The following is a 21,844-nucleotide window of genomic DNA, read 5'->3' as shown; positions in this document are numbered from 1 at the left end:
AGAGGAAACGGCCTCAAGTTGCATCAGGGGAGGAAAAGAAGGCTGGGAAGGACTGGCTTGATCTCATCACCAGCAGCCTGGAGCTGCAGGGCTTGCAGACAGGTCAGACAAACCCTGCAGGGACAGGGCAGGTGCTGCTGCTCCTGCCTGGGGCACAGAGAGGCTGTCACCCTGCTCCCTGCTTTCTAGGACTCCTTATCTCCAGAGTTATTCCTCTCTGCGGAGCGGGAAGCCAGGCTGGGACACCTCGGGACCTACCTGGGGTCTGGATGTTTGTGTGCAGGGTCCTGGGGCAGCTCTGGGGCAAGGAGAGGGGTTTGCGGAGCGTGAGGGGACACAGGGGCAGGTCATGAGGACCCCACAAGCCCCCTGGGCCAGACAGAGACGGGTCTGGGGATTCCTTCATCCCCAGGAGATGGGTGGGAAGCACCCACTGATCCTGGGTGCTCCGCGCGGGACACCTCGCAGAGCCAGGCGGGTTCTTCTGTCCGGAGAGCAGGGTGCGGAGGGAGGGAGGGAGGGAGGGGAGCGTCCCTATAAATCACAAGGTGGAACAATGCAGCCCTTCCCAGCTGGCAAGGAGACTCCGGCAACCCCAGCTGGCCAGGAATGAGCTTTGTGGGGTCATTAATCACTCCCAGAGCTGGAGAAAGAGGGAGAGGACAGCCCGGGGCAGCTGGCTGCAGGGAGAAGGGGGAGCAGAGGGAGCCCCACACTCCCAGCGCTCCCCGAGCCCAGCTGGGCCACCAGGACCCAAACTTGGCCACAGCTCCCATCACCCTCTGCCCTATCGCCCCCTGCTCCTGTCTGCATCCCACTGTCCCTGTCCCATCACCCCTGCCTCCTTGTCCCCTTCTGTGCCCCATCACCCCCTGCCCCACCACCCCCTGCCCCTGCCCCATGGTCTCTCACCCCATCAGCCCCTGTCCCTGCCCCACAGACCCTGCTCCATCAACTCCTGCCCTTGCCCCATCGCCTCTTGCCCTACCGCCCCCTCTCTCTGCCCCATCGACCCCTATCCTTGCCCCATCGACCCCATCTCCCCTGCCCCATCGACCCCCGTCCCTGCCCCACTGACCCTCGCCCCATCACCCCCTGTCCCTGCCCCATTGACCCTCGCCCCATCACCCCCTGTCCCTGCCCCATCGACCCCTGTCCCTGCCCCATCGACCCCTGTCCCTGCCCCATCGACCCTCGCCCCATCGACCCCTGTCCCTGCCCCATTGACCCCCATCCCTGCCCCATTGACCCTCGCTCCATCGCCCCCTGCCCCATCGCCCCCACCCCACCGCGCTCCGCCCCATTCATTGCAAACAAGCCATTTGAATCCAGCCAATAGTGCGCTGCGGGCGGGGGGCGCCGCTCGCCATTGGTCAGCGAGGCGGGGGCTCCGCTCGCCATTGGTCGGCGGGCCGGGGGGGCGGGGCCAGCGCGTTCCCAGCCCCGTTCATTGAGAGAGAGAGAGAGCGCCCGGCGCGCCCCGGCTGTTCCGGGCAGGGGGCGCTCCCCCCTCCGCAGGGTCCCTATATTTAGGGGTCCCACGGCTCCTACCGCCCCCCAGCCAGGGGAGGGTTTGGCTTTACAAAGAGCTCTACGGGGGGGTCCCTGATTCTTTTTAGGGGGGCGGCAGGACCCCTAAATGTGGGGAGGTGGGGGTAGAGGTGATTGGAGGGGGAGCAGGTTGGGGTGCTGGGTGCCCCCCCCCCATGAGCACCTCTTTCCCACGCCCCCCCCCGGTGAGGGGATGGGGCTGCTCCAAATTGCCCTGCCCCCCCCCCCATAAGGGACCCATGTGGGGTGCAGGGTCTTATATGCAGCTCCATCCTTCCCCCCCTCCCCAACAACCCCCCCTTTAAGGGGCTTTGGGGGCACCTCTGCGCCCCCCCCCCCCCCCCAATGGCAACGTTCAGGTACATGGGGCACTTGGGGGTCACCCTGACCCCCCCAGGTATGAGGGTCTTGTGGGCTCTGTGTCACCCCACAGAATTTGGGGGGGGGGGGTCCAATAGGGGCTAACCCACCCTTTCCCACCACTGCGATCCCCATCCCCACAGGAAAAAGAGCGGGGACCCCCTCCAATTCCAAGAAACCCCCTTCCTCCCCCCCACCCCAGTCCTGCAGGGATGAGGATGCTGGGGGTGGGAAACGGGGGGGTCCTGAAGTTGGGGGGGGGGGGGTGAGGTGGTGGGAAATGGAGCTTCAGGAGGGGAAAGGGGGGACCTTGGGAGGGAGGTGGGGGTGGGAAAGGGGGTCCTGGGGGTGGGAAATGGGGGGTCTTGGAGATGGGGGGGGGCAGGAGGGGGTGGGAAATGGAGGTCCTGGGGGTGAGGAAGGGGGAGTCCGACCCGGGGGGGGAACACACACATGGAGGTCCTGGGGGTGGGGAAAAAGGGGGGTCCTGGGCGGGGGGGATGCAGGGGTGGGAAAGGAGGGGAGGGGGGCAGGAGGGGATGGGAAAGGGGGGGGTCCTGGTGGTGGGAATAGGGGGGTCTTGTGGGAGGGGAAGGGATGCGGGGGGGGGAAGGGGGGGTCTTGGGGGGGATGCAATGATGGGAAAAGGGGCTTGGGGGGGGGGATGTGGGGTGGGGAAGGAGGGGAGGGGGGCAGGGGGGGCAGGAGGTGGTGGGAAAGGGGGATCTTGGAGTGGAGGGGGGGGGATGCAAGGGTGGGAAAAGGGGGGGTCCTGATGGTGGGAATAGGGGGGGTCTTGGGTCTTGTGGGAGGGGAAGGGATGCGGGGGGGGAAGGGGGTTCTTGGGGGGGATGCAAGGGTGGGAAAAGGGGCTCTGGGGGGGGATGTGGGGGTAGGAAAGGAGGGGGGGCAGGAGGTGGTGGGAAAGGGGGGGTCTTGGGGAGGAAAGGGGGATCTTCGGGGGGATGCAAGGGGAGGAAAGGGGGGTCTTGGGGGGATGTGGGGGTGGGAAAGGAGGGGAGGGGGGCAGGAGGTGGTGGGAAAGGGGGGTCTTGGAGTGGAGGGGGGGATGCAAGGGTGGGAAAGGGGGGGCCTGGGGGGGATGTGGGGGTGGGAAAGGAGGGGTCTGGGGGGGGGGAGGGGAGGAAAGGGGGGTCTTGGGAGGGGATGTGGGGGTGGGAAAGGAGGAAGGGGGGGGTCGGAAGCCAAGGTCTCTCCCCCCCCCCCATAGACAATGGGTCCCGCAGGGGCTCCGGGAACGCGGATCGGAGACAATGGGCGGAGGGCGGGGGGGGGGCTGCGGGCACCGGGGCTGCGACTGGGGGGGGGGGGGGAAGAGCCGGGGTTCGGGTTTGTCTCCTCCTCCTCCTCTTCCTCCTCCTCCTCCTCTTCCTCCTCCTCCTCCTCCTCCTCCTCCTCCTGCGCCGCAGGAACAGCAGCGACCTCGGGATTTCGGTGCTGGAGGAGGGGGGGGTTGAAAAAAAGAGAGGTGGAAACGTTCACAAAGGTGTTGGAGGCGATGGTGAGTGCTGGGGGGGGGATTAGGGGGGCTGGGGGGGGACTGGGATGCGGAGAGAGGGATTGGGGGGAGGTGGGGATTGGGGGGACTGGGATGTGGGGCAACCCCAGATTGGGGGGGGTGGGGGTGGGGAAGAGGGATGGGGGGGCTGTGGGGGGGCTGGGATGCAGGGAAGCCTTGAGAGAGGGGGGACTGGAGGGGTTTGGGGTGTTGAGGGGGGGTGTGGAGAGGATTGGGATGGGGGGGACACACTGGAGGGGTTTGGGGTGCAGGGAAAGCCCAGAGAGAAGGGGGAATGGGGGGGGTGGGGGGGGGGATGCTTGGGGAGACCGGGATGCAGGGCAGCCCTGGAGATTTGGGGGGGGGGGGGGTATCATGGGGATGGGGGGGTGGGGGACAGGGATGCAGGAACCGGTCCCGGAGCTCAGGGCCTGGGAAGCCGGGGACTTTCCTGGCCCGGCAGCCTGGGAGGAGTGAGAGGCCTCTGGGAGAGCCCTGGGCCCGGGGGTCCCGCTGGGGGGAAGGGGGGGGGGGGGAAGACAGGGTTCTGACCCCCAAACCTGAAGCTGATGGGGGTCCCTGGATGCTGAGGATGCTGAGTTTCTGACCCCCTCTCCCTTCCCCCCAAAGCCTGAAGCTGGTGGGGGTCCCTGGGTGCTGATGCTGCTGAGTTTCTGCCCCCCAAAACCTGAAGCTGGTGGGGGTCCCTGGATGCTGAGGGGGACAGGTTTCTGCCCCCCAGATGTGAAGCTGATGGGGGGTCCCTGGGTGCTGATTCTTCTGGGTTTCTGCCCCCCAAAACCTGAAGCTGGTGGGGGTCTCTGTCTGCTGAGGAGGCTGGATTTGTGCCCCCTCCCCCCCTTCCCGATGTGAAGCTGGTTGGGGGTCCCCAAGTGCTGAGGATGGCAGATTTCTCCAGCTGCCCCCCAAATATGAAGCTGTTCGGGGTGGTGCTGATTCTCCTGGGTTTCTGCCCCCCAAATCTGAAGCTGGTGGGGGTCTCTGTGTGCTCAAGATGCTGGGTTTCTGCTCCCCCAAAACGTGAAACTGGTAGGGGGGTCCTTGAGTGCTGAGGATGTTCAGTTTTTGACCTCAGATGTGAGGCTGGTGGGGGTCCCTGGGTGCTGATTCTCCTGGGTTTCTGCCCCCCAGATGTGAAGCTGATGGGGGGTCCCTGGGTGCTGATTCTCCTGGGTTTCTGACCCCCCAAAGCTGAAGCTGGTGGGGGTCCCTGGGTGCTGATTCTCCTGGGTTCCTGCCCCCTAAACACTGAAGCTGGTGGGGGTCCCTGGATGCTGAGGATGACGGGTTTTTGCTCCCAGATGTGAAGCTGATGGGGGGTCTCTGGGTGCTGATTCTCCTGGGTTCCTGCCCCCTAAACACTGAAGCTGGTGGGGGTCACTGGATGCTGATTCTCCTGGGTTTCTCCCGCTGAAGCTGGTGGGGGTCTCTGGGTACTGATTCTCCTGGGTTTCTCCCCCTGAAGCTGGTGGGGGTCTCTGGGTGCTGATTCTCCTGGGTTCCTGCCCCCCAAACCCTGAAGCTGGTGGGGGTCTCTGGGTGCTGATTCTCCTGGGTTTCTCCCCCTGAAGCTGGTGGGGGTCTCTGGGTGCAAGCCCAGGGCTTTCTCCTCGCCTGCAAGCGATGGGGTGACCGCAGCGGTGGCTGGGGGGACGAGGGTGTCCCCCTCTGGGGTGTCCCCCGCGGTGTCCCCCCTGTGCCAGGCTGCTTTGTGGACGGGGAGGTGCCGAGAGCCGATGCTCCCACAGGACCAGCGAGGCAGGATCCAACCAGCACCCTCACCTGCTTCTGGGAGAGACCTGGCTGGATCCTGATCCGGTTTATCTTGGTCCCATCCTGGCTCAGCGCCCTGAACCGACAGGGAGTTCCCTCCGCTCCACACCGGCTGCGAGCTCAGACATCGGGGTGAGAGGCTTTATTTCCTTGGGAGAGGGCGTAGAGTCTGTTCTCCCTCCTCCAGGCCTTGGTATAATAACTGAGGCGGAGGTTTAAAGGCAAGAAAAAAAAAAAGAATTAAATATTATCTTCCCGGAGCCTCTGGAACGGCTGTTGCTTAATCACAGCAACTGGGATTGTGTTGGGACCAAACTGGGCTCGGAGGCAGCCTGAGTCAGACGTGATCTCTGCGCAGCCGGGCTTCTCCTGGGTATTTACGCTGTCTTTGTGCTTGGAGGGAGAGAACTCTGATTTAATTAGCAGACGACTTCGTTGGAGCCGGGCAACGGCTCCTCGTGGTTGTTTGGGGGTCACGGGTCGGTGGGTCCCGCGGGCAGAGATGCGGCTCGGAGGATGGATCTGGGGGCACCTCCCTGGGCACCTTCTGGGCTCCGTTTGGATGATCAGATGTGGCTTTAGTGTTTGATGGGGAGGTTGGACTCGATGATCCGGTGGGTCTCTTCCAACCTGGTGATTCTGTGATTCTTGTTTTCATCTGCTCACAGACAATGGGGTTGGGGTGGAAGCTGAGGAGCCCATCTCCATGGTGTCAGGCTCGGCCCCAGGTCTTTGGTCCCCCTTAATTTTGGATTTTTGAGGGCTGGTGCAGTTGGTAGATGATTAATGGTTTTATTGTTCAGCCAGGATGCTTGGGAGGGGATTCAGAGCAAAGCCTGAGCCTTCAGTGCCCATCGCTGTCTGCATCCAGAGTGCTCAGGACCTGTGGGCATCGTTCTGCGGAGACCTTAGAGCAGCTTCCAGCGCTGAAAGGGGCTCCAGGAAAGCTGGGGAGGGGCTCTGGAGCAGGGAGAGGACAAGGGAAATGGTTTTGAGCTGCAAGAGGGAAGATTGAGATGAGATCTTAAGGAGAAATGTTCTTCTGTGAGGTTGGAGACGCCCTGGCCCAGGTTGTCCAGAGCAGTGGTGGCTGCCCCATCCCTGGAGGGGTTCAAGGAGGTTTGGGATGGGGCTTGGAGCCCCTGATCCAGTGGGAGGTGTCCTTGCCCATCATGGGAGGTGGAACTGGATGGGCTTGGAGGTCCTTTCCAACTCAACCCGTTCCACGATCAGTGGTTGAATGTCTGTGCTTTGCTCCTTGTCTGCACCCAGATGGATCCCGTCTCTCCGCTGCTTTTCCAGGCTCCGAGATGCGGATAATGCTGTCTGCCCACCGCAGCCTGGCAGGATTTAGTAGGGTTAGGTATTAGGCACCAGGAGCTGATGGAGCAGATCTAAAAGCGCAGTTGTTTATGTGGCGTGTGTCCCTTTTGGGGTCAGAAGGGGTCTTTTGGGGTGTCACTGCAGCACCCTGGGGACACAGCTTCTGATGATGCTCTTGGAGAACGTGCTGGAATCCCAGTAATGGCTTGAAGTGTGAGCCTCGACCCCTGCACTCTCTGATCCTGCCCTGTCTGAGCATCCTAGGACACTGCTTGGATGACCACTGGACTCTGGTGGTTGTATCCTTCTGTGTCCCGAGGTGACTGTAGGTTTGTCACTTGTCATGGTGGCAGCAGGAGGGGACTGGGAGATGCGATTTGGGTGTCTGGAGGGAGATCTGGTGGCTGCAGCTCCTCACTGTGGTGCCGTCGCTGTGCTGGGTGTCCAGATGCCATCCCAGTGCCATCCCGGCTCCTCCTGGACCCGGCACCAGAAGCTGTGAAGGCAAAGCTGCTGCAGGAGCAGACAGGAGCCCCGAGTGCTCCCCGTGAGCTCGCAGACAGAGGCTGCAAGGATTCAGGGTGCAGGATGAGCTTCTCTGCTGGGTCCTGAGCCCTGGGAAGGCAGAGACGGAGCAGGGAAGCGTCCGGTGGGCGTCTGGGAACGCTGCTGCTGGCTGTGGGGCTGCAGTTAGGATCCCTTGGTGCCAGCAGGTTTTGCAATGCAAATACCGTTCTCCTTGCCTCCAGCACCGTTCTCGTGCAAATCCCTGCTGGGTTCTGTACATTTTTGGTCTCCCTGTGGTTCCAGATCCCAGCGTGGTCATTTTTTACCTATGTGGAGGCAGCCAGTGCATCCCCACCAGGTGATGCAGCTGCAACCTCCATCGCTCCCAGACACGCAACGGGATTGAGATGCTGGGTTTTGTCCCATCTTGGGACGTCCCCGCCAGAGGAAACTTGGTGGGGACCCAGCGCTGGACGGCCTGGACGTTCCTGTGGATATTGTAACAATCCCGAGTGATCGTAATTAAAGCTGGCAGTTTGGAAGGGATATTAAACCTTCCGCATCCAAGCTGACGCTGAGCAATTTGAGAGCAGAATGAGACCCCATGGGGGAGTTCGATTAAGCCGCTCAGGCTTCCCGGGGGCTTTTCCCGCGTCCATCTGAAGCTCCTGGTCGGGCCAAAGAGCTGGAAGTTTGGGGGTTCCTCCCAGCAGTGGCATCTCCTGGTGCTGGGGTGGCTGCTTTCCCAGGCTGACATGGGTGGATTTGGATGTGGAAGGGAGCGGAGAAGCCTCTGGGTTGAGGGGCGCGCTGGGAGCTTGTGAAGCCTCAGCTCCACCAGCCGAGGTGCAGGGCTGGATGTGGCCCAGGGAGAAAGGAAGGAAGATTGTTGGTGTTGGTGCCTCTGGAGATGGGGTGGATATAATGAGTTGCTGTTGTGGCTTCCCCCAGCTCTTTGGTAGATGATGCTTGGCCATCTTTGGGGTTTGGATAGCTCAAAGCATTCCCAGCTCCTGCCTGGGGAGCTGGTTGCACCTGATCCAAGCAGGAGCATCCTTGGGGTTCTCCTAACCGTGCACCTATCTTCTACGCTTTGTGGGTTTCACCTATGGGCTCGCGGTGCCCGCAGCCTCCTCCGTCCTCTGGGATGTGGATGAAATACAGAGACTGTTCCATTCCCAGCTCCTCAGAGCTCGTGGGGCTGGTGGCCAGCAGGGGAGCACGGTGGTGGCCGCCCAAGGGAAGGCGCCTATTGTGCGGAGGCAGCAAGGCGTGTTTGTGTAGCCAAGCAAGCAAATGTGCTGGGCGCTCGGCTCCGTAAAGCCGTGTGCCGGGGCCAGGAGGTGCCTCCTGTTCCCAGGCTGCTCCGGGAGGCGTTGCCGGCAGCGTCCCCACCGTGAGCATCACCGCTCAGGGGGTCCCCAGGGCAACCTCCCAGCTAGGACAACCTTCCAGGAGTGAAAGGGGCTCCAGGAAAGCTGGGGAGGGGCTCTTGGTCAGGGAGGGCAGGGAGAGGACGATGGGGAACAGTTTTGAGCTGCAAGAGGGGAGATTGAGATGAGATCTTAGGCAGAAATGTTCTCCTGGGAGGGTGGGGAGGCCCTGGCTCAGGTTGCTCCATCCCTGGAGGGGTTCAAGGCCAGGTTGGATGCGGCTTGGAGCCCCTGATTCCATGGGAAGTGCCCCTGCCCATGCCAGGAGTGGAACTGGATGGCTTTGAGGTCCCTTCTAACCCAACTCATTCCATGATTGTATGAGCAATTACAGTGTGAGGCAGGGCTGTGTCTCACATTGGGTTTTCCACCTCTCCAGCTCGCGTTGTGCCTCAGTTTCCCCAGCTCAGTTGTGGGCAGAGCCATGATTCCAACCCTTCTGGGCTTATTGGGAGCATAAACAGGAGTGGAATCATGCCTCAGGAATCCAAGACCCAGGGGGTCCTCTTGGCCCGCTCTGTGCCTCAGTTTCCCAGTCGCTGTGATGCTTGTTGGGTTGAGCAGGAAAACACCTGCCCAGATGTGCCCACATTGATGTTTCCTCCATTTACGTCCCTCTCAGAGCCACCTGAGAGCATCTGGACTTAGCGCTGGTATTTAATGAATTGTTCTAGATCATTAATGCTGGAAAAAGGGTCCTGGTGGGGTAAATCCTTGGGCTCTGACGTGGAAGCAGGTGGATGCAGCCAATCCACGCCAGGGCGAATGCAACCACATCAGTTCCAACTTTCTTGACCAGGAAAGGAGTTATTTGGCCACTGATTTCTCCCTCTGTCCTTTGCTCAGAACAGTTTTTTGTCCAGCAAGCCTCCTGCAAGGTTTTGGCACTGAATAAACCCACGCGGCGTGGGTTTGTGACCTGATCTGAGGGCCACGCTGCACCAGGGATGCGAGGAGATGATTTTCCTTGGAATTTGACCAGGAGGTGTTTGAAATATGAAAGCTTTCTCCTCTAGAATCTTAATTTTTTTTTTTTGAGCATTTGAATGCAAAAGCTGGTTCGTGTTTGAAGGTTCATGGGCTCAAAGGCAGGAGAGACGGCGGCAGCGGCTTTTCTGACCGCCCCGAAGCCCCAGCCTGGCTCTCTCTGCTTTGAACCCTCTGATGTGCTCCAGCAACATCCCGAGAAACCATCCAGTCTGGACTTGAAGATGTCAAGAGATGGCAAATCCTCTCCTCCCCTGGGGAGGTTGTTCTGATGGTTAATCGCCTTGCTATTAGAAATGTGAGTTTTCCTCCTCGTTTGCATGCATCTGGCTCTCCCTCCAAGCCCTCGCGGTTCCTCGGCGTCTCCGCAGGCTCAGGGAGAAGCTGTTTCTCCTGCTGGAGACAAAGCATCCACTTCCAGTCTCTCCACCTGAGCACCTCGTGCTGCTGAACCGGCTTTCCCCACTCTGCTGGGCAAGCCATCAAAAAACCAAATCCCTTTCTTCCCTGCTGGAGCAGCCAGGTTGCTCCACCAGCATTGGAGTGGCCGTGGGACGGGAGGATGAGGAGCTCCAGCGACCTGCAGGATGGCTGCTTGCTTTACAAATTATCTTGTAAAACAACTGGCTTGGGGATTATTCCCCTCCCTGCCAACCCTTGCTGGGGATGAAAACTCGGCTGGTTTGATGTAGGCAAGACAGGGTTCTCATCTCCTGGATGTCTGGATGCAGAGGTGGCCCATGGTTCTTCATGGATGTAGCTGGAGCCCTGAAAACAGGGAGGAGCTGTTGGAGCGAGGCCAGAGGAGGCCACGGAGATGATGCGAGGGCTTGAGAACCTCCTGTATGAGGACAGGCTGAGAGTTGAGGTTGTTCAGCCTGGAGAAGAGAAGGCTGTGAGGAGACCTTAGAGCAGCTTCCAGTGCTGAAAGGGGCTCCAGGAAAGCTGGATCAGGGAGTGCAGGGAGAGGATGAGGGGAACGGTTTTGAGCTCAAAGAGGGGGAGATTGAGATGAGATCTTGGGGAGAAATGTTTTGCTGTGAGGCTGATGAGGTCCTGGCCCAGAGCAGGGGTGGCTGCCCCATCCCTGGAGGGGTTCAAGGCCAGGCTGGATGGGGCTTGGAGCCCCTGATGCAGTGGGAGGTGTCCCTGCTCATGGCAGGGGTGGAACTGGGTGGGCTTTGAAGTTCCTTCCAACCCAAACCATTCTATGATCATGCTGGAGCACCCTGGGAAAGGCCCTCAGTGCCTCTGCCCATAACCTCTGCCCCATGGCCAGTCTGGGGTTGAAGGGCTGGGCTCGCTCTCTGCAACCGTTTCCATGGCTCATCACTCACTCGCCTTGCTTGGACTTGATGATCTCAAAGGTCTTTTCCAACCTAGTGATTCTATGAAATGCCTTGTTCTCCCTCTGAATGGATTGAACTTCATCTCCCAGCTGTTGCTTTGCCTTTGGGAGCTGGGTGGACCCGGGGTCCATGTGCCGCCTCGGGGTGGATTTGAAGTGTGGCTGCTTGCTGTAGGATTGTGGTGGCTGAGGAGCCTTTAAATTCATGGGCTGGTTGCCTCGAATCATAGCATCATGGAAAGGTTTGGGTTGGATGGGACCTTAAAGCCCATCCAGTTCCACCCCTGCCATGGGCAGGGACACCTCCCACGGGATCAGGGGCTCCAGGTCCCATCCAACCTGGCCTTGAACCCCTCCAGGGATGGGGCAGCCATCACTTCATGGCCGTGTGGTGCCAAGGCATGGTTCGCCCTCGCCTTCCTCCCATGCCCATCCTCTCAGGAGGAGGGAGCTGGGCTCTTCTCCCAAGGGCCAGGGGACAGGACGAGAGGGAATGGCCTCAAGCTCCACCAGGGGAGGGTCAGGCTGGACATTAGGAAAAAAAATTTTCACAGAAAGAGTGATTGGGCACTGGAACTGCCCAGGGAGGGGGTTGAGTCCTCTTCCCTGGAGGGGTTTAAGGGCTGGGTGGACGAGGTGCTGAGGGACATGGGTTAGTGACTGATGGGAATGGTTGGACTCGATGATCCAGTGGGTCTCTTCCAACCTGGTGCTTCTATGATTCTCTCCTTGGGTGCTCCCTGGGGCCGAGACCAAGCGAGGAGCTCCCTTGGGTGGGAAGTTCCTGGAGAAACCTGGAAGGGGTTGACCAGCAGGACAAGGACCTTGTCTGGCGGTGCCCGGCGTGACGCGCTGCGGCTCGAACACGTGGCTGGGTGGCTGCTGCGGCACACGCGTGATCCCGCTCGCCGGGGAGGGGATGCCGTGGAGCATCCTTGTGCGTCAGGGATTCCTGTCTTCTAATTCCTTTCTCCCTTGCTTCCCACAGCTCCAGCGCAGACCCCCGGCGCGGCCGCCCGTCCCCTGAGCAGCCCCCGATGCGCAGCCCCCTCTGGCCCCCGCCAGCTGGATGCCGTCCCCGCCGGAGCCTCGGGATGCTCCAAGTGCCTCGGTGACCGCTGGGACGGGGAACAGCAGCCGCTCGCCGCCGCCTCGCCCCACCGGTGAGTCCTCAGCTCCATCCCCTGTCCCCCAGTATCCAACTGGGAACGGTGGCGATGGACTGGACTGGGAACCAACCGGTCCTCAGCCCCCTGTGCTTCCATGGAGGCTCCGGCATTGTTCCCAGCAGAAACCCGATCCCTGCCTGCAAACAAAGCCCAGAAGAGGGGGACAGGCAGGAGGTTGGGGGGGACACAGGGGGGTCCTTTCTCTCCCAGCCCCTTCCCCCATCGCTCGCTGGGGATGCCGGGACGAGCTCCCGGCCCCAGTCCCATCTCCTAGACAACCGGCATGGGGGGGGCTTTGGTTTCCATAGTGATAAATGTGTGAGCATCCAGCATCTGGGACAAAAGGACAGCCCCCCCTTTTTCCCCTTCTCGACCCCATCTCCCCCTCTCAGAGGCTTTAGAAAAGAGGCCAAAAGACATTTGGGTTTTATTTGGTTGCGATGACATTCCCGTGGTAACCCGGCACAGGCCAAGCCCCAGACGCAGCCGGCGTGGCCGCCGGGGCTGGCTGGGAGCGGGGACTTGCGGCTCTGGGGGTCCCCAATGCCTGCAGCCCCCCAACCCTCTTAGGCAGGACCCCTCTGGTGGGATCTGGTGTCCCCAAATGGGTCAAGCAAGCAATGTCCTCTCTGCCTCCTCATCTCTGTCCAGATCCCCTCCGCGATGGGATCACGGATCCAGGAAAATCAGCACAGAACCTACTCTGGGGCTGCAAGCGGCTTGGGAGTCCCCAAAACCAGTGGGGTGACCCAAGCTGGGACCCTGGGAGACCCCAGCCCCTGCCTCTACAGAATGATGGGATGATTTGAGTTGGAAGGGATCTCAAAGCCCATCCAGTCCCACCCCTGCCATGAGCAGGGACACCTCCCGCTGGATCTGGGAGCTCCAAGCCTCATCCAACCTGGCCTTGAACATCCCCTTTTGAATTTAAAGCCGTTCCCCTCGTCCCATCGCTCCAGACCCTTGGAAAAAAAGCTTCCCCAGCTTCTCTGGAGCCCCTTTCAGCACTGGAAGCTGCTCTAAGGTCTCCCTGGAGCCTTCTCCAGGCTGAACAACCCCAGCTCTCAGCCTGTCCTCGTACAGGAGGTTCTCAAGCCCTTGGATCATCTCTGTGGCCTCCTCTGGATCCTTTCCAACATTTCCATCCCCTTCTTCTGTTGGGGATTCCAGAACCGGCCGCAGGACTCTAGGTGGGGGCTCACGAGGTCTCCCTGGCTCCGGCTGCTGCTGGGAGCTGGTGCGAAGCGGTTCTCCTTGGCGCAGACCAGGGCTCCTGAGCTGATCTGGGTGTGAGATCCCAGCTCTGAGCTGGGAAACGTGTCCAGGCAGAGCCCCGCGCGGCGAGATGGGCCTGAAATGTTGCCTGCACCCAATTATTCATTCCTTTTTTCACTTTGGCCCCCACCCTAGGCTCTCTTTTGGCAGTTAAAATAAAGATCGTGGTATTAATTGAAGTGTAAATCACCGAAAACAGAAGCGAATCATGCTGTGTCGTTAATAAAGGGGGAGTTGGCCAGCCTGGGCACGGGATCAAATAGAAAATACCTCAAAATGACCCACATTCCCTTTTCCTACTGAATTCCCGTCCCCATTTCCCACTGGGGCTGGAGCCGCGGTGGGACGGGGATGGGGTGGGTGGTAGGTGAGATGATCCCCAGCGACCAGGATGCTGCTGCTGACCCTTCGCTTTCCTCTCGGCAGGCGGGCGAGCCGTTTTCTCCTGAGACGAGCCCAGCCAGGTGATCAAAATAGAGTCCCTCAAGGTGACGGTCGACTTCTTGAAGGTGCCTCTGGGCCTGAAGAAGCCCCCTCTGAAGGAGGCCCTGGCTGCCATCCCGGGGCCGGGGAGAACCAAGCCCTTTGGTCTGGAGCGGCACAAGTCCCGGCGCTCCGACAACATGGACAATGAGTCGCAGTACTCGGGATATTCCTACAAATCCGGGCATTCCCGCAGCTCCCGCAAGCACCGGTGAGGGACCAGCATGTGCTGGGGGGGTGTTCCTTGGCCTGACTGGGTGCTGCCACCGAAAAGCACCCATCTTACTCCCTTCTTACTCCTTTCTAGGGACCGACGGGACCGGCATCGCTCCAAAAGCCGGGATGGGAGCCGCGGGGACAAGTCGGTGACCATCCAAGCGCCAGGAGAGCCCTTGTTGGACAACGAGTCGACGCGGGGGGATGAGAGGGTGAGCTGGGCATCTCCGCGCCGCCGTCGGGGCGCAGGGGGGTTCCCGGCAGGCCTGGCGCTTCCCGGTGGAGCGGTCGAGCCGGTTGGGCTGCCGGCTGGGCTCCTGCAGCGCCGGCGGGGAGGGAGGGTGGGTGGCGTGGGTGGAAATGAAAGGGGGGGCCCGGCTGTCGAGGGACCTTGGGGAAGCAGCCGAGGTGGGTATGGGCTGCCCAGGGTGGAAACCAGCCCTGGGGATCCATTCCCTAGGGATCCACTCCTTGGAGATCCTAGAGATTAGCTCCTCGCTCGGTGCCAGCTCAGCCGTGCCAAGGCATCTTGGCTTGGATCAGACCCGGCGTGGCCAGCAGGGCCAGGGAGGTTCTTCTCCCTCTGGCCTCGGCCCTGGGGAGACCGCTCCTCGAATCCTGGGGTCAGTTGTGGGCCCCTCCCCACAAGAAGGATGTTGAGGCTCTGGAGCGAGTGCAGAGAAGAGCAACGAAGCTGGGGAGGGGGCTGGAGGTGGTTGAGTCCCCTTCCCTGGAGGGGTTTAAGGAACGGGTGGACGAGGCGCTGAGGGACATGGGTTAGTGGTTGATGGGAATGGTTGGACTTGATGACCTGATGGGTCTCTTCCAACCTGGTTATTCTATGACTCTATGATTCTATGATAACCCCAGCCTGGCTTCTGGTTGGTGCGAGCAGCTTGGTCTGAGGGTGCTCCAGGTCATCCCTCGCCCCCATGAGGGTCTCTCGGTGTGAGCAGCATGGTTGTGCCCCTCATCCTAGATGCCGGTGCTCCTCTAGCCCCCCCCGAGCCTGATCCTTGGCTTTAATCATCTCCCAGCCGCCTACGCAGGCGGCTCCAGCTCTTTTCATCTTCCCCCATCAAGAAGTCGGCACCAGGCAGGGTTTGCAGCGAAGCCGTGGCCAGAGCGGGCCGGTAGCCACGTGGTTTCACCTGGGGATGGGTTGGGATATGGACTGGTCTTCCTGGATGGAGCAAGTCTAGAGGAGGCCACGGAGATGATCCGAGGGCTGGAGAACCTCCTATAGGAGAACAGGCTGGGAAAGTTGGGCTTGTTCAGCCTGGAGAAGAGAAGGCTCCATGGAGACCTTAGAGCAGCTTCAAGTGCTGAAAGGGGCTCCAGGAAAGCTGAGGAGGGGCTCTGGATCAGGGAGAGGGCAAGGGAGAATGGTTTTGAGCTGAAAGAGGGGAGATTGAGATGAGATATCAGGAAGAAATGTTTTCTTGTGAGGTTAGGGAAGCCCTGGCCCAGGTTGCCCAGAGCAGGGGTGGCTGCCCCATCCCTGGAGGGGTTCAAGGCCAGGTTGGATGGGGCTTGGAGCCCCTGATGCAGCGCGAGGTGTCCCTGCCCATGGCAGAGGTGGGTCTGGATGGGCTTGGAGGTCCTTTCCAACCCCAGTCATTCCATACTTCAAACCCGGGCCGGAGGAGGGCTTTCTGGAGCTGATGGGAGAACCGTCTGGATTGCTGGTGACTTTGTCTTCTCTGTCTTGGTGCTGGAGGAGGCAGCAGCCACCCGCGCGGCGAGGCTGTGTTGGGACGGAGCCGGGCGTGTTCCTTCTGGCCCCACTAATGAGGGGGTTTGCCTGGGAGCTGGGTGCTTCCCACTTCCAAAGCTGCTCTCGCCGGTGCCGGAGAGGTGGAACGTGGCAGCACGGAGCTGCACATGGGGGTTTCCTAGAAGGTCCCAGCCCAGTCGTTGTCCCCGCACTTAAGGCTGAGGTTTCCACCGTCTAAATGGGAGTGATGGCACCAGGCAGCACGCCGGGCTTGGAGGTTTGGAGGATGGGAGATGCTGGAGTTTGGGTAGGATGGGAAAGCTTTGTGGCTGGCAGCTCCCCAGGACATGAAGGGGCTGGAGAACAGGCCTTATGAGGAGCGGCTGAGAGAGCTGGGGGGGTTTAACCTGGAGAAGAGGAGGCTGAGGGGAGACCTCATTGCTCTCTGCAACTCCCTGAGAGGAGGTTGTGGAGAGGAGGGAGCTGGGCTCTTCTCCCAAGGGCCAGGGGACAGGATGAGAGGGAATGGCCTCAAGCTCCACCAGGGGAGGGTCAGGATGGACATCAGGAAAAAATTTTTCACAGCAAGGGTGATTGGGCAGTGTCCGAGGCTGCCCAGGGAGGGGGTTGATTCCCCTTCCCTGGAGGGGTTTAAGGGCCGGGTGGACGAGGTGCTGAGGGACATGGGTTAGTGATTGATGGGAATGGTTGGACTCGATGATCCAGTGGGTCTCTTCCAACCTGGTGATTCCATGATTCGATGAAGCCTCACCCCGCGTAACCTTTCCTCCCACCGTTCCCAGGACGACAACTGGGGCGAGACCACCACGGTGGTGACGGGGACGTCGGAGCACAGCATCTCGCACGATGACATCACCCGCATCACCAAGGACATGGAGGACAGCGCCCACCTGGACTGCTCGCGGCACCTGGGGGTCGTGCTGGCCGGGGCGCTGGCGCTGCTCGCCTTCCTCACCCCCGTCGCCTTCATGCTCCTGCCCCAACTGCTGTGGCGGGAGGAGCTGGAGCCCTGCGGGACGCCCTGCGAGGGGCTTTTCATCTCTGTGGCCTTCAAACTCCTCATCCTGCTGCTGGGCAGCTGGGCTCTCTTCTTCCGTCGCCCCAAAGCCTTCTTCCCTCGCGTCTTCGTCTTCCGAGCGTTGCTCATGGTGCTCGTCTTCCTCCTCATCGTCTCCTACTGGCTCTTCTACGGCGTGCGGATCCTGGATTCGCGGGACCGCAACTACCAGGGGGTGGTGCAGTACGCTGTCTCGCTGGTGGACGCCCTGCTCTTCGTGCACTACTTGGCCGTGGTGCTTCTGGAGCTGCGGCAGCTCCAGCCCCAGTTCACCCTCAAGGCCGTCCGCTCCGCCGATGGGGCCAGCCGCTTCTACAACGTTGGCCACCTCAGGTATGGAGGTTCTGGGAGGGGGTTCTTGTGTTTGTGGGTGTCCTGTGTGCATTCATAGGTGATTTGGGGTTGGAAAAGTCCTTAAAGATCATCCAATGTGAATGGATAGAGAGCAGCCCCAAAGAGAAGGGCTTGAGGTGCTGGTGAAGAATCATAGAATGACCAGGTTGGAAAAGATCCACCGGATCATCGAGTCCAACCATTCCCATCAGTCACTAACCCATGTCCCTCAGCACCTCGTCCACCCGGCCCTTAAACTCAACCCCCTCCCTGGGCAGCCTCTGCCACTGCCCAATGACCCTTTCTGTGAAACATTTTTCCCTGATGTCCATCCTGACCCTCCCCTGGTGGAGCTTGAGGCCATTCCCTCTCGTCCTGTCCCCTGGCCCTTGGGAGAAGAGCCCAGCTCCCTCCTCTCCACAACCTCCTCTCAGGGAGTTGCAGAGAGCAATGAGGTCTCCCCTCAGCCTCCTCTTCTCCAGGCTAAACCCCCCCAGCTCTCTCAGCCGCTCCTCTTCTTCTCCAGCCCCCTCCCCAGCTTCGTTGCTCTTCTCTGCACTCGCTCCAGAGCCTCAACATCCTTCTTGTGGGGAGGGGCCCACAACTGACCCCAGGATTCGAGGAGCGGTCTCCCCAGGGCCGAGGCCAGAGGGAGAAGAACCTCCCTGGCCCTGCTGGCCACGCCGTGGCTGATCCAAGCCAAGATGCCCTTGGCCTTCTTGGCCCCCTGGGCCCCTGCTGGCTCCTGTTCAACCAACCCCCCCAGGTCCTTCTCCTCCAGGCAGTTTCCAGCCAGACTTCTCCTAGGCTGGAGCTGCTCAGGGTTGTTGTGCCCCAAGTGTAGGACCCGCCATTTGGCCTTGTTAAACCTCATCCCGTTGGAGTCAGAAGCTCCACGTGAGCTGGCAACGTGTGCTCACAGCCCAGAAACCGTGTCCTGGGCTGCGTCCAAAGGTGTAGGAGCAGCAGGGAGGGAGGGGATCCTGCCCCTCTGCTCCCCACAGTGCCGTGTTCCACCCTCCCCTCCTCGTCCTGCCCGGCTCGGTGTGGTGCTAACCGTCTCCCTGTGCCTCCCCATCCCCTGCCGTGTCTCCTTGCAGCATCCAGCGAGCGGCCGTGTGGATCCTGGAGAACTATTACCATGATTTCCCGGTCTACAACCCTGCCCTCCTCAACCTGCCAAAATCCGTCCTGTCCAAGAAAATGTCCGGGTTTAAAGTCTATTCCCTCGGCGAGGGTGAGCTCCCCTTCCCTTGGCTTCTCCTCTTGTTCTCTCTTCCCTTCTCCATCCCTCTGGTTTCCTCTCCGGAGGCTCCTCGACTCCGGAGAGCCTGGAGCAGCGTCGCCGCAGCCTGGTCGTGGGGCAGGGGGAGCATCGGGCACCTCGTGTCCCCAAAAACCCTTCAAACTTCACTCCTTCTTCCTGCAGAAAACACAACGAACAACTCCACAGGGCAGTCCCGGGCTGTCATCGCAGCGGCTGCGCGGCGGCGCGACAACAGCCACAACGAGTACTACTATGAGGAGGCGGAACACGAGCGCAGGGTGCGGAAACGCCGTGCCAGGTACGGGGCTAGTGGGGGGACCAGGATCCCTGTGGTGTCCCGTCCCGGGTTCCCTGTGAGGTTCCTGTTCTGAGGTCACCACGAGGTTCCCACCTCAGGACACCCATGAGGTTCTCGTCTCTGGACACCCATGAGGTTCCCATCCCGAGATCCCCATGAGGTTCCCACCTCAGGACACCCATGAGGTTCCCCATCCCGCGATCTCCATGAGGTTCCCCATCCCACGATCTCCATGAGGTTCCCCATCCCGCGATCTCCATGAGGTTCCCCATCCCGCGATCTCCATGAGGTTCCCCATCCCGCGATCTCCATGAGGTTCCCATCCCGCGATCTCCATGAGGTTCCCATCCCGCGATCTCCATGAGGTTCCCATCCCGAGATCCCCGTGAGGTTCCCATCCCGCGATCTCCATGAGGTTCCCATCCCGAGATCCCCGTGAGGTTCCCATCTCAGGACACCCGTGAGGACCTGGGCTGTGCTGGCAGGAGAGAGGGTGACTCCTGGGGTCTCCTCCAGCCCCCCAGGATGAGATGGGCTCTTGGGAAGTGTTCCCCAAGCCTGGCTTTTGTGAGGCACAGCCAGATCTTCCCCAAAACTGTCCCCAAACCCATCCCTAGGTGGGCAGGTGCCTCTCCCCAGCCCCAGGGGATCTCCTGCCCGTGGCCACGCGTTCTCCTGCTGCAGCCACATCCCTGGTTTTCCTCCTGGCAGGCTGGTGGTGGCGGTGGAAGAAGCCTTCACCCACATCAAGCGGCTGCAGGAGGAGGACCAGAAGAACCCGCGGGAGATCATGGACCCGCGGGAAGCGGCTCAGGCCATCTTCGCCTCCATGGCCCGGGCCATGCAGAAGTACCTACGCACCACCAAGCAGCAGCCCTACCACACCATGGAGAGCATCCTGCAGCACCTCGAGTTCTGCATCACCCACGACATGACACCCAAGGTGTGCGGGGGGCACCGTGAGGTGGGATGGACCTCCAGGTTTGGTCCAGAGGGTGAGGAATTGGGTGGAGTTTTTTTTTCCACATCCCCTCAGGAGGACGAGGGTTTGGGGAACGGAGCCAGCAGGGTGGGTGGAACCTCAAGAGACCAACATACAGCGATAGGAACCGGCCATGTGGGGATGTTTTTCCTGCAGGACCTGCCGAGCAGCATGAAGGTTCAAAAAAAATAGGTTGAGCTGTAGGATGGTGATGTTCACGTTGTCCTTTCCCTCCTCCAAGGCGTTTCTTGAGCGGTACCTGACGGCCGGACCCACCATCCAGTACCACAAGGACCGCTGGCTGGCCAAGCAGTGGACGCTGGTCAGCGAGGAGCCGGTGACAAACGGCCTGAAGGACGGGGTGGTCTTCGTGCTGAAGCGCCATGACTTCAGCCTGGTGGTGAGCACCAAGAAGATCCCTTTCTTCAAGCTCTCGGAGGAGTTTGTGGACCCCAAGTCGCACAAGTTCGTCATGAGGCTGCAGTCGGAGACCTCTGTGTGAGCTGAAGAGGGATGGAGAGGGGCTGGGGGGGAAGAAGCCCTCTCCAGACCCCTCCATCTCGTCCTCCTCGTCTCCACTGGGGCTCAGGGAGGCCACGGCTTGAGGGAAGAACTGCGATGGGTGCCCAGCTCCATCGCCTACCTGTGACCACTCGCCCTCCGCCTTGGCTTGGCCCCCGTTGGGGTGGGCTGAGCTCCTTCCTCTTCCTCCTCCTCCTCCTCCTGCTCCCTGAAACCCAGGTCTGTGTAGCATCTTCCCAGAAGGCTCAGCCGGTGGAGGACAGCGGCTTTGGTGCCATAACTCAAGGGCTAACTCAACGTGTTCTTCACCAGCGTCTTCAAGCACCACCAGGTCCCAAGGACCTTCTGCGCTCGCCTATTTTCTACCTGGCGACTGTCCCAGCTCTGGCCTTAAACCACCGCCCGCCCTCTGGGGCTGGTTTTTAATCCTAGACGTTTTTTTAGGGGATGGGGAGTATTTTGCAAACACCTCCATAATCCGTGGCTGCTATGGAAACATCTCCCAGCATCCGAGACACCGGAACGGTGACGCTTCTGGTCGTGGGAATGTCCTCCTTGCCTCTCTGCTGATGGTTTCTGTGCTCGGCGTGGAACAAAAGTGAAAAATCTGGGTTTAAAGAGAAGCAGAGGGGGGGTTTTGAAGTGGTTGCCCTGCTCCCGAGGTGGCATCTCCATGGGTTTCCCTGTGCTGGATGGAGCTCTGGCCGGGGGTTGCAGACAGAGCAGCTTAAAACAGCTCTCAGGGTCCAATCCTGGACCTGGAGCCAACGAGGGGGGATGAAACGAGGGGTGATGAAATGAGGGGTTCCCGGTGAGGGCGATGAGTGCTTGTGGCTCAGTGATGTCCTTAATTACTGTCCCATGGTGGCCCCAGAGCAAGTTCTGCTTCGCCATCAGGGACACAAAACCTTTTGCCTTCCCTCGGTTTTTGTTACGGTCACAAATACCTCATGGATTTATTTGAATTATCTCCTTTTTTCCCCCCCTCTGCCTCCCCTTCCTGGGGTCGAGGGGCTCGGAGGGTCCCACCAGGCTGGGTTTGGGGTTGGTTTGGTCTCTGGAGCTGCTGAATTCCACCCCGGTGAGGTGGGTCTTGGCTTTGGTTTCAATTTATTTTCTCCTAAGCACTAAAGGGCTGCAAGTTCAGGGCGCGCAACGATGCTGCTGGCCACATGGGCCACCCCAGTACATCCCAGTAGCACCAGTACGATGCTGGAGGGGGCCACTGCGCTGCTCAGGGCTGGTGTTCCCTGTTCCCAGCTTTCCCACCCAACCCCACCAGTGCTGCTGCCGCTGGGAGCCCAGTTTGGGGGGTTTAACTGCAAAAAAAAGCGACTTTAGAGAGCGTGAGCGGTTGCGTTGCTGAGGGAGGGAAGATTTTCCACTTGGAATTTAAGAATAAACCCTTTTTCATTCATTTTTTGGGGGGGTTTGTTGTCAGTTGGGTTGGTTTTTTTTCCACAGAGCCGAGCCCTTGTGCATGCGTGTAGAAAATTGTAAAGTGTAAAATTGTTTTTTAATATATAAAAAAGCTTGTTTGTTTGTTTTTTTTTTTTTGGTTTGGTTTTTCCAGTTTGCAGTGGATCAAAGCAGTGCAGCAGTGGTAGGAAGTTTGTTTGGGTTTCTGCTTTTCATAGAGGGACTAAAATTGTACAAATTTTTTTTTATATATATAAAATAAA

At 60.1% G+C, this 21,844-nt stretch overlaps 1 protein-coding gene across 3 annotated transcripts; it reads left to right on the top strand.

Moving 5' to 3' along the window:
* Window positions 1-3,346: 3,346 nt before the first annotated feature.
* Window positions 3,347-21,706, top strand: VANGL2 (VANGL planar cell polarity protein 2). Of its 3 annotated transcripts, none has more exons than XM_069878777.1 (9): window positions 3,347-3,433; window positions 11,811-11,985; window positions 13,693-13,960; window positions 14,057-14,177; window positions 16,486-17,093; window positions 18,194-18,330; window positions 18,523-18,658; window positions 19,370-19,601; window positions 19,882-21,706. In XM_069878777.1, the coding sequence occupies exons 3-9, from the start codon at window positions 13,890-13,892 to the stop codon at window positions 20,140-20,142; spliced, it is 1,566 nt and encodes a 521-aa protein (XP_069734878.1). In that variant the 5' UTR covers window positions 3,347-3,433; window positions 11,811-11,985; window positions 13,693-13,889; the 3' UTR covers window positions 20,143-21,706. The 3 variants fall into 3 exon arrangements, with proteins under 3 accessions (XP_069734878.1, XP_069734880.1, XP_069734879.1); XM_069878779.1 differs by lacking the exon at window positions 3,347-3,433 and adding an exon at window positions 5,228-5,356; XM_069878778.1 differs by lacking the exon at window positions 3,347-3,433 and adding an exon at window positions 5,425-5,597.
* Window positions 21,707-21,844: the final 138 nt, after the last annotated feature.

This window comes from Phaenicophaeus curvirostris, chromosome 29, assembly GCF_032191515.1.
Source record: "Phaenicophaeus curvirostris isolate KB17595 chromosome 29, BPBGC_Pcur_1.0, whole genome shotgun sequence".
NCBI lineage: Eukaryota > Metazoa > Chordata > Aves > Cuculiformes > Cuculidae > Phaenicophaeus > Phaenicophaeus curvirostris.
Note: the sequence above shows the minus strand (reverse complement) of the source record. Positions and strands in the feature narration are given on the sequence as shown.

Coding starts and splice junctions, on each gene's coding strand:
- VANGL2 (XM_069878777.1), top strand. CDS start 13,890: ATGGACAATGAGTCGCAGTACTCGGGATATTCCTACAAATCCGGGCAT. Junction 13,961..14,056: donor CGCAGCTCCCGCAAGCACCG/GTGAGGGACCAG, acceptor ACTCCTTTCTAG/GGACCGACGGGACCGGCATC. Junction 19,602..19,881: donor CCCACGACATGACACCCAAG/GTGTGCGGGGGG, acceptor CCCTCCTCCAAG/GCGTTTCTTGAGCGGTACCT.